At 55.8% G+C, this 10000-nt stretch overlaps 1 protein-coding gene across 1 annotated transcript in view; it reads left to right on the top strand.

Annotated features, from left to right (window-relative positions):
* The window catches only part of FKBP15 (FKBP prolyl isomerase family member 15), a 54557-nt gene that overhangs the window by 13851 nt on the left and 30706 nt on the right, over positions 1-10000 (top strand). Inside the window, 9 exon segments of the mRNA XM_061578800.1 lie at positions 1475-1549; positions 2329-2427; positions 3908-4066; positions 4549-4617; positions 5063-5206; positions 5889-6013; positions 6982-7033; positions 8442-8564; positions 9638-9731. Of these exon segments, the coding sequence (XP_061434784.1) occupies positions 1475-1549; positions 2329-2427; positions 3908-4066; positions 4549-4617; positions 5063-5206; positions 5889-6013; positions 6982-7033; positions 8442-8564; positions 9638-9731 (940 nt within the window).

The following is a 10000-nucleotide window of genomic DNA, read 5'->3' as shown; positions in this document are numbered from 1 at the left end:
TGAAAAGATGAGTGAGATGGTGGGTGGGTGGGTGGGTGAGGCAATGCTGCGTTGGCTGGGTCATGTCGCCCGCATGCCCAGCCACCGCATGCCTAAACAGCTTTTGTTCGGCCGGATCGAGGGGGCTTAACGGGCGCGGCACGGGCTAGAGAAGAGATGGAGTGACGTGGTACAGGAGGACGTGGAGCTGAGTGGACTTGCCGATGACTGGTACCAGCGGTGTCAAGATCGGCCTCAGTGGAGGAGGCTCGTGAAGGACGCTACTGGGCAGTTGGAGGCAGTCGCCCTCCAACAACAACGGAGGGCGGAGGAGCGACGCTCACAACAACGAGCAGAGCGCCGGGTGGCTAAAGCACAGCAAGTTGGCACAGTAGGGGGCACAGGTGGTGCATCAGCCAGTCATCTCGGTCATCTCGGTCAGTCGACCCGTGGCACCTGCTGGGTCTGCCCCGTGACCTCCTGCCAGCGGGCGTTCGACACTTCACGTGGCCTCAAGGTGCACTTGGCCTGGCACAAGCGTCGTGGTGACGTCACCGCCACTTAGTGGCGAATGGCGGTTGTTGTTGAGTGATCGAGTGAGATGATGATGAGTGAGTGAGTTCAGGTTGATTTTGCGTGACCCAGGTAAGAACTCAAGAGGCTAGGATAGGAGTCTCATTTGCAAGACTGAGTGGGTGGGTGGGGGAATGAGTGAAAGAACGAATGAGTGAATGAGTGAGATGGTGGGTGGGTGGGTGGGGGAATGAGTGAAAGAACAAGTGAGTGAATGAGTGAGATGGTAGGTGGGTGGGTGGGGGAATGAGTGAAAGAACGAATGAGTGAATGAGTGAGATGGTGGGTGGGTGGGTGGGGGAATGAGTGAAAGAACGAGTGAGTGAATGAGTGAGATGGTGGGTGGGTGGGTGGGGGAATGAGTGAAAGAGCGAGTGAGTGAATGAGTGAGATGGTGGGTGGGTGGGTGGGGGAATGAGTGAAAGATCGAGTGAGTGAATGAGTGAGATGGTGGGTGGGTGGGTGGGGGAATGAGTGAAAGAACGAGTGAGTGAATGAGTGAGATGGTGGGTGGGTGGGGGAATGAGTGAAAGAATGAGTGAGTCAATGAGTGAGATGGTGGGTGGGTGGGGGAATGAGTGAAAGAAAGAGTGAGATGATGGGTGGGGGAATGGGTGAAAGAACGAGTGAGTGAATGAGTGAGATGGTGGGTGGGTTTGTGGGTGGGGGAATGAGTGAAAGAACGAGTGAGTGAATGAGTGAGATGGTGGGTGGGTGGGTGGGGGAATGAGTGAAAGAACGAGTGAGTGAATGAGTGAGATGGTGAGTGGGTGGGTGGGGGAATGAATGAAAGAACGAGTGAGTGAATGAGTGAGATGGTGGTTTTGCCGTGCCGGCCTTCATAAGCGCTGCTCGCTTACAGCACTTGCCCCGACAGTCCGTTGAGGCTACACGGGGGGATCTTTGTCTTTTGTTCTTGCAGTACAAGTTGCTGTTGTACGGGCAGCAGAGGAAAACTGTGACCAGCGCCAGGATCCACAGCTCCTTCGCATTCAGCGTAAGCCTTGCAAAAGCGTGAGTCGCCAAGTCTGGTGGCTTGCCATTGCTGCCGTACCGAGCCAGAGCCAAACCGTGGCCCCGCAAGACGTCTGAGTCTGGCTCTGGGGTCAAACAGGACCACGATCAGGACTCGCCACCGGTTCACCGCGTCCGCCACACGCATCTCCGCTCATTCACCGCGTCGCCCACGCGCGTGTCCGCTCATTCACCTCATCACCCACGCACGTGTCCGCTCCTTCACCGCGTCACCCACACGCGTGTCCGCTCATTCACCGCGCGTGTGCGACGTCATCGGCACGGCTCGGCTTTCTGCAGTGGAAAAGAGCCATGCCAGGGCTGGGCTGGCTCGGCACGGCCCCGGCACGGCTCGCTTGCGGCAGTGGGAAAAAAATTAACCCGTAAAAACCAAGTTTTTCACTATAAATCCTTTATATGCGTGGCATCGGTTTTATTTTATTATTCATTTCTGTTTTTCTTGAGTAAGAGTTTCATTTTTATCACATTGGTATTTTAAATTAAATATGGAAAAAAAATGTTCCTAAAAAGTGGAAAATTTTGGAAAATTGTTTTCACGAAAATAAATTGTCACGCACAACGAGTCTGTGTGCAAAATGTCAGCTCGATTGGATCACGGGAAGTGGGTTAAAAAACGACCGAAAGATTTGCACGGTCGTAAGCGCGCAAGCAAGCAAGCAAGTGAACTTAATATAAAGGATTTTAAAAAAAAAGAGGTACCGAGCTAAACCCGCGCGGGAATCTTTCTCTGCTGTGTTGCAGGTGCAAGCCAACAATTATGCCAGTTTCTACGACGACCAGCGCCAGAACTGGTCGATAATGTTCGACAACGAACAAGTCGCATCGGACTTCTCCACCCAGGTCTGTTGCCGCATCGCTCGCCGCGCACGCGCCTGCCGCCTCTTGCGTGTGTCGGGCTTGCCGCTCGCTTTCAGAACAGAGGTCGCAACCGGGTACCCGATACCCGTACCCTACCCGATACCCGGCTACTCGTACCCGGCCAGGTACGGGTAGCCGTTTGCGACCCTGGTGCGGCCGGGTACGGGTACGGGTAGGCCGTGAGTCACTGGTGAGTAACCGTTTGTCACTCATTTCGGGTAGGGTACGGGTACGGGTAGGGAACGGGAATCCGTACCTGGCCGGGTATGGGTACGGGTACCCATTTGCGACCCTGGTGCGGCCAGGTACGGGTACGGGTAAGGAATCAAAACCCATTTGCGACCTCTATTTCAGAAGCGTCGCGCGGAGGAGATTGACAGCGGCAGTCGGAATAATCTGAACGCGCGACGTCGTCAGTAGACGTGAAGGGAAAGAAAACAGAGGACCCAGAGAAAATAATTCATGTGACCACAGGGAGAGAGACACCGCAAACTCCGAATATACAGCAGCAGGCGTTAGGGTCAGGATCGAACCCACGACCTCGTGTATACCAGGCGAGGTAGTTAACATCTCCTAGCCACCGTGATGATGATAATGAGAGAGAGAGACACGCAAACTCCAAATATACAGCAGCAGGCGTCTTGTTTACCACGGGGAGCGGTGGCGTAGCGTTTAGCGCTGCGCTAGGAGCCTGGCGACCCGAGTTCGATTCACCGCTCACGGCCACCAACACCGGTGACGATTATCTGCGAACCGGTCCTGGGATTCCCCTAGGTCAACTCGGACTCAAATGTGTACCCGGTGCGGTGCGTAGTAAACATCGCCACCGCAGTGTGGCGCTGTCCACCCACCCCCTCGTGTGCTTGCTAACAGCACTTGCCCCTACAGTCTGTTGAAAGGCTACACGGGGGATCTTTGGTTTTTTTTGTTGGTTCTTTCGGTAAAGTCACGTAGAAGGGAAATAATAAAATAATAAGAATAAAACACAATAAAATACAAATCTCACGACGTTTCGGCCACAACGCAAGCAGCCGTCCTCAGGTGAAGAACAGGTCTGTCGAAAATAATTCTCACGACGTTTCGTGTCTTCTCGACAGACCTGTTCTTCACCTGAGGACGGCTGCTTGCGTTGTGGCCGAAACGTCGTGAGAATTGTATTTTATTGTGTTTTATTCTTATTATTTTATTATTTCCCTTCTACGTGACTTTACCGAAAGAACCAAGAAGATGAATCCCTGCAGTCACGAAAGCTTCAAATCGAAATATAACAATATGATATTATTATTTTATTATATAATATTATTTATTTTATTATATAATAAAATTATATTATTTTATTATGTTTTATTTTTTATTATTTTATTACTTCCCTTCTACGTGACTTTACCGAAAGAACCAAGAAGATGAATCCCTGCAGTCACGAAAGAAGCTTTAAATCGAAATTTGTCTTTGTTATCTGCAGGTGTGTTTGGCCAAGTGGCAAGCCACCCCCCGGGAGGAGCTCGGCAAGGCCCTGACCCAGGATTTGCGGCCTGGAGAAGGTCAGGGCGTGGAGGCGGGCGACAATCTGGAGGTGGAGTACACGGGCTGGATTCTGGAGCCGAGCGGAGCGCTGGGAGAGGTGACGCGCACCACGCCGTGATCGCAACACACTTTTGAACTGTTGCGAATGTTTAAATTGTTTTTATTTTACCCAGAAGCGGGCAAATGATAGCTCGGGCAAGTGGCTTATCGTCGTCGTCGTCGTCGTCGTCACCGCGTGGAATTGTTGAACAGCAGCCGCCAAATTCTCTGAGTGCGCGTGTGTGCGGCTGGTTAGGGAACCCGGCGACCCGAGTTCGATTCCCGCTCACGGCTGACGCCAGTGACGATGATCTGAACCGGTTCTGGGCCTCCCCTAGGTCCACTCTGCCTCAAATGAGTACCTGGCACGTTGTGTAGTAAACATCGCCGTTGGGGAGGAAAAGGCGGCAGGGCTTGGTGCTGGCCACCCACCCCCTCGTGCGCCGTGCCAGCTTCCGTAGGTGCTGCTCGCGTAACTGCACTTGGCCCAGCAGTTTGTTCAAGGCTACACGGGGGGCCTTTGTCTGTGTGTGTGTGCAGGTGTTTGACAGTAACGTCGGGAAGGAGAAAATGATGCGGCTGAAACTGGGCAAAGGAAAAGTGATTAAGGTAAAAATGCGAAATGACTTTTTACTTTGAATAATGACGTGAAAATAACTTCACCCGTTGATGAAAGCAAATTCTTTACCAGTGGCAAAATATAGTAGTAGGTTTTTACCCTTTAAACTGGTACCAATCAACTTCAAGGACAGTGCATATCATTACCATTATCAGAGTTGTTTCTTTTTGTTTGCATTTTGACTGCTTGTGTTGCGGTTATTGCAAACATGATGCCTTGTATAAAGGTGTCAGTTTTGTATCAGTATAAAGGGTAAAAACCTACTACTAAAGCAAATTCTGTGCGGGATTTCGTGTGGGACGACAGAAGGCCCTGAATAGGCCGCAGGACATTAGAAAGATCTGAATAACTTTTCAGATGACGTTTAAAATTCTAAAGAAAAATGTGACTCACGACGAACGAGTTTAATAATGTTACATCTGTGTGACGTCGCAGGGCTGGGAGCAAGGCATGCTGGGAATGGGCAAGGGCGGCCGACGGTTGCTGTTGGTGCCGGCCCCCCTGGGATACGGGGCCCAGGGCTTGCCCCCCCGAATCCCCGCTAACAGCTCCCTGGCGTTCCGCGTGGAGATCAAGCGAGTACGGAGCCAGCATCAACGCATTCGCTCCCCCCACGAACCCGGCCCCCGACTCCCCCAAACCCAACTCTTGCCTCTCCCCTCTCATCTCACTCCACTCCCCTCCATGCACTCTCCTGCCTCTCCCCTCTCATCTCACTCCACTCCCCTCCACGCACTCTCCTGCCTCTCCCCTCTCATCTCACTCCACTCCCCTCCACGCTCTCTCCTGCCTCTCCCCTCTCATCTCACTCCACTCCCCTCCACGCACTCTCCTGCCTCTCCACTCTCATCTCACTCCACTCCCCTCCACGCACTCTCCTGCCTCTCCCCTCTCATCTCACTCCACTCCCCTCCAAGCACTCTCCTGCCTCTCCCCTCTCATCTCACTCCACTCCCCTCCACGCACTCTCCTGCCTCTCCCCTCTCATCTCACTCTACTCCCCTCCACGCACTCTCCTACCTCTCCCCTCTCATCTCACTCTACTCCCCTCCACGCACTCTCCTACCTCTCCCCTCTCATCTCACTCTACTCCCCTCCACGCACTCTCCTGCCTCTCCCCTCTCATCTCACTCTACTCCCCTCCACGAACTCTCCTGCCACTCCCCTCCACGCTCTCTCCTGCCTCTCCTCTCTCATCTCACTCCACTCCCCTCCACGAACTCTCCTGCCTCTCCCCTCTCTCCGTGCGCTCCCCTCCCAGGTGAGGTTTGCCCGTGACGCCGGCACCACGGACCTCCGTGACTGCCACTCCCCGTCGCCCGCGCCCAGCCTGGGCGAGGCACCACCCACCCTCACCGCCCCACAAACGCCACCACCCCCCCCCGGGTAGGCAACACCACGACGGTGACGACGGTGTGAGTCTGTGGGTTTGTATTAGTCTGTGTCTTTGTGAGAGTCTGTAGGTCTCTGTGTGAGTCTATGGGTCTCTGTGTGAGTCTGTGGGTCTCTGTGTGAGTCTGTGTGTCTCTGTGTGAGTCTATGGGTCTCTCTGTGAGTCTATGCGTGTCTGTGTCTGTGTGAGTCTGTGGGTTTCTGTGTGAGTCTGTGTCTCTGTGTGAGTATGTGGGTCGCTGTGTGAGTCTGTGGGTCTCTGTGTGAGTCTGTGGGTCTCTGTGTGAGTCTGTGGGTCTCTGTGTGAGTCTGTGGGTCTCTGTGTGAGTCTGTGGGTCTCTGTGTGAGTCTGTGGGTCTCTGTGTGAGTCTGTGGGTCTCTGTGTGAGTCTGTGGGTCTCTGTGTGAGTCTGTGTCTCTGTGTGAGTCTGTGGGTCTCTGTGTGAGTCTGTGAGTCTCTGTGTGAGTCTGTGTCTCTGTGTTAGTCTATGTTTCTCTGTGAGTCTATGGGTCTCTGTGTGAGTTTATGGGTCTCTGTGTGAGTGTATGGATCTGTGTGAGTCTCTGTGTCTCTATGTGAGTCTATGTGTCTCTGTGTGAGTCTATGTGTCTTTATGAGTCTGTGGGTCTCTGTGTGTGTCTATGGGTCTCTGTGACTCTATGTGTCTCTGTGTGAGTCTATGGGTCTCTGTGTGACTCTGTGTGTTTCTGTGTGAGTTTGTGGGTCTCTGTGTGAGTCTGTGTGTCTCTGTGTGAGTCTGCGGGTCTCTGTGTGAGTTTGTGGGTCTCTGTGTGAGCCCGTGTGTCTCTCTGTGTGTCTGTGGATGTCTGTGAGTCTGTGTGTCTCTGTGTGTTTCTGTGGGGGGGGGGGGGGAGGGGAGGGGGCGGGGGGGGGTGAGCGGTGGGGGCGAGACGTTACGGCGAGCGTGGCTGGAAGCGCGTGGTCTCCGCGTGTCGCCGCAGGTCGGACGAATCCGTCAAGTCGCGGTCGCACTCGCTCACCGAGCAGCTCACGGTGAGTGCGGTGAGGCCCCCCGCGCCCCCGTGGGGTCGTCTCGCCCGGTCGGTGCGGTGCTGCTGGATCGTGGGGGGGGGGAGGTCGCGCTGGGGTTGGTGTGACCTGGTGGGCACGCAACATGGCCCCCGGGTAGGAGTCTCGGCTTGTGAGAGGGGTGGGCGGGTGGGTGGGTGGGTGAGTGAATGGGTGGGTGGGTGAATGGGGGGGTGAGTGAATGGGTGGGTGGGTGAATGGGGGGGTGGGTGGGTGAGTGAATGGGTGGGCGGGTGAATGGGGGGGCGGGTGAATGGGGGGGGTGGGTGAATGGGGGGGGTGGGTGAATGGGGGGGTGGGTGAATGGGGGGGTGGGTGAATGGGTGAATGAATGGGTGGGTGGGTGAATGGGTGGGTGGGTGGGTGAATGGGGGGGTGGGTGAATGGGTGAATGAATGGGTGGGTGGGTGAATGGGTGGGTGGGTGGGTGAATGGGTGGGTGGGTGGGTGAATGGGTGGGTGGGTGGGTGAATGGGTGGGTGGGTGGGTGAATGGTGGGTGGCTGGGTGGGTGAATGGGTGGGTGGGTGGGTGGGTGAATTGGTGGGTGGCTGGCTGGATGAGTGACTGTGTGGGTGGTGGGTGGGTGGGTGAATGGGTGGGTGGGTGGGTGGGTGGGTGAATGGGTGGGTGGTGGGTGGGTGGGTGAATGGGTGGGTGGGTGGGTGGGTGAATGGGTGGGTGGGTGGGTGGGTGAATGGGTGGGTGGCTGGGTGGGTGAATGGGTGGGTGGCTGGGTGGGTGAATGGGTGGGTGGGTGGGTGGGTGAATGGGTGGGTGGGTGGGTGGATGGGTGGGTGGGTGGGTGAATGGGTGGGTGGGTGGGTGGGTGGGTGGGTGAATGGGTGGGTGGGTGGGTGGGTGAATGGGTGGGTGGGTGGGTGAATGGGTGGGTGGGTGGGTGAATGGGTGGGTGGGTGGGTGGGTGGGTGAGTGGGTGGGTGGGTGGGTGGGTGGGTGAATGGGTGGGTGGGTGGGTGGGTGAATGGGTGGGTGGGTGGGTGAATGGGTGAATGGGTGGGTGGGTGGGTGAGTGAATGGGTGGGGGGGGTGTGTCGGCGAGCTCGTGAGTGAGATGAGTGAGGTTCTATTTGTTAAACCTGAGATAGACCTCGAGAGGGCCAGGGTAGCCGTTAGGAGGCGGCGATCGCGGCCGCCGCCGCTGCTGCTGCTGCTGGGTCGTCGCGTGAAATCGCCGGGCAATTTCCGAACGTGCCAAATCTTTCGGAGCGCATCTGCCGGCGCGCGACGGCCGGCCCTGCGAGCCCGCCCGCCCGCCGCCGATCCGGCGGGCTGTGCCGGCACTTGCCCCAACGGTTCTGCGCAGGCTACATGGCGGGGTGGGTAACCGTTGTCTTTGCCTGCGGGTGCAGAGTCAGCCGGACTCGGTGAGGGCGAAGCTGATCTCCCGGATGGCGCGAATGGGGCAGCCGCTGCTGCCCATGGGCGGTGGCGCCACCCCCGCTCAGGGGGACACCAGCGACTCGGAGCACGAGGTGGCACTCACCTGCACACTCACCTGTACACTCACCTGTACACTCACCTGTACACTCACCTAGACACTCACCTGTACACTCACCTGTACACTCACCTACACACTTACCTACACACTCAGCTACACACTCAGCTACACACTCACTTGTACACTCTCCTAGACACTCACCAAGACACTAACCTACAAACACACCTGCACACTCACCTACACACTCACCTGTACACTCACCTGTACACTCACCTGTACACTCACCTACACACTCACCTGTACTGTATACTCACCTGTACTGTACACTCACCTGTACACTCACCTACACACTCACCTAGCCACTCACCTAACCACTCACCTGTACACACGCCTGTACACACACCTGTACACTCACCTACACACTCACCTACACACTCACCCACACACTCACCTGTACACTCACCTGTACCCTCACCTACACACTCACCTACACACTCACCTGTACACTCACCTAGCCACTCACCTACACACTCACGTACACACTCACCTACACACTCACCTACACACTCACCTGTACACTCACCTACACACTCACCTAGCCACTCACCTACACACTCACCTACACACTCACCTACACACTCACCTGTACACTCACCTACACACTCACCTAGCCACTCACCTGCACACTCACGTACATACTCACCTGCACACTCACCTACACACTCACCTGTACACTCACCTGTACACTAACCTGTACACACACCTGTACACTCACCTGTACACTCACCTGTACACTCACCTACACACTCACCTACACACTCACCTGTACACTCACCTGTACTCTCACCTGTACACTCACCTACACACTCACCTGTACACACACCTGTACACTCACCTACACACTCACCTAGACACTCACCTAGCCACTCACCTACACACTCACCTACACACTCACCTAACCACTCACCTGCACACTCACCTAGCCACTCACCTACACACTCACCTACACACTCACCTAACCACTCACCTGCACACTCACCTGCACACTCACCTGCACACTCACCTGTACACTTGTGCGTCCGTGTTTGTCTCCCGTGGATGGCACAGGATGGAGGCCTTGCCGTTGGCACTCCCGGTGGGGCTGTACGCACACCCTCACCACAGCCTCGCGCCGTTCCCACCAGCACACTCACCACGGCCGGTACTCCTCCGCACTCGCTACTCACCACTCGCGACTCACCACTCGATACTCACCACTCGCTACTCACCACTCGCTCGCTGCTCACCACTCGCTACTCACCACTCGCTACTCACCACTCGCTCTTCACCACTCGCTACTCACCACTCGCTACTCACCACTCGCTACTCACCACTCGCTGCTCACCACTCGCTACTCACCACTCGCTACTCACCACTCGCTCACTCACCACTCGCTGCTCACCACTCGCTACTCACCACTCTCGCACCGCT

Source organism: Lethenteron reissneri, chromosome 67 (genome assembly GCF_015708825.2).
Source record: "Lethenteron reissneri isolate LAM-NWPU_2019-01 chromosome 67, ASM1570882v1, whole genome shotgun sequence".
NCBI classification, from domain to species: Eukaryota; Metazoa; Chordata; class Hyperoartia; order Petromyzontiformes; family Petromyzontidae; genus Lethenteron; species Lethenteron reissneri.
Note: the sequence above shows the minus strand (reverse complement) of the source record. Positions and strands in the feature narration are given on the sequence as shown.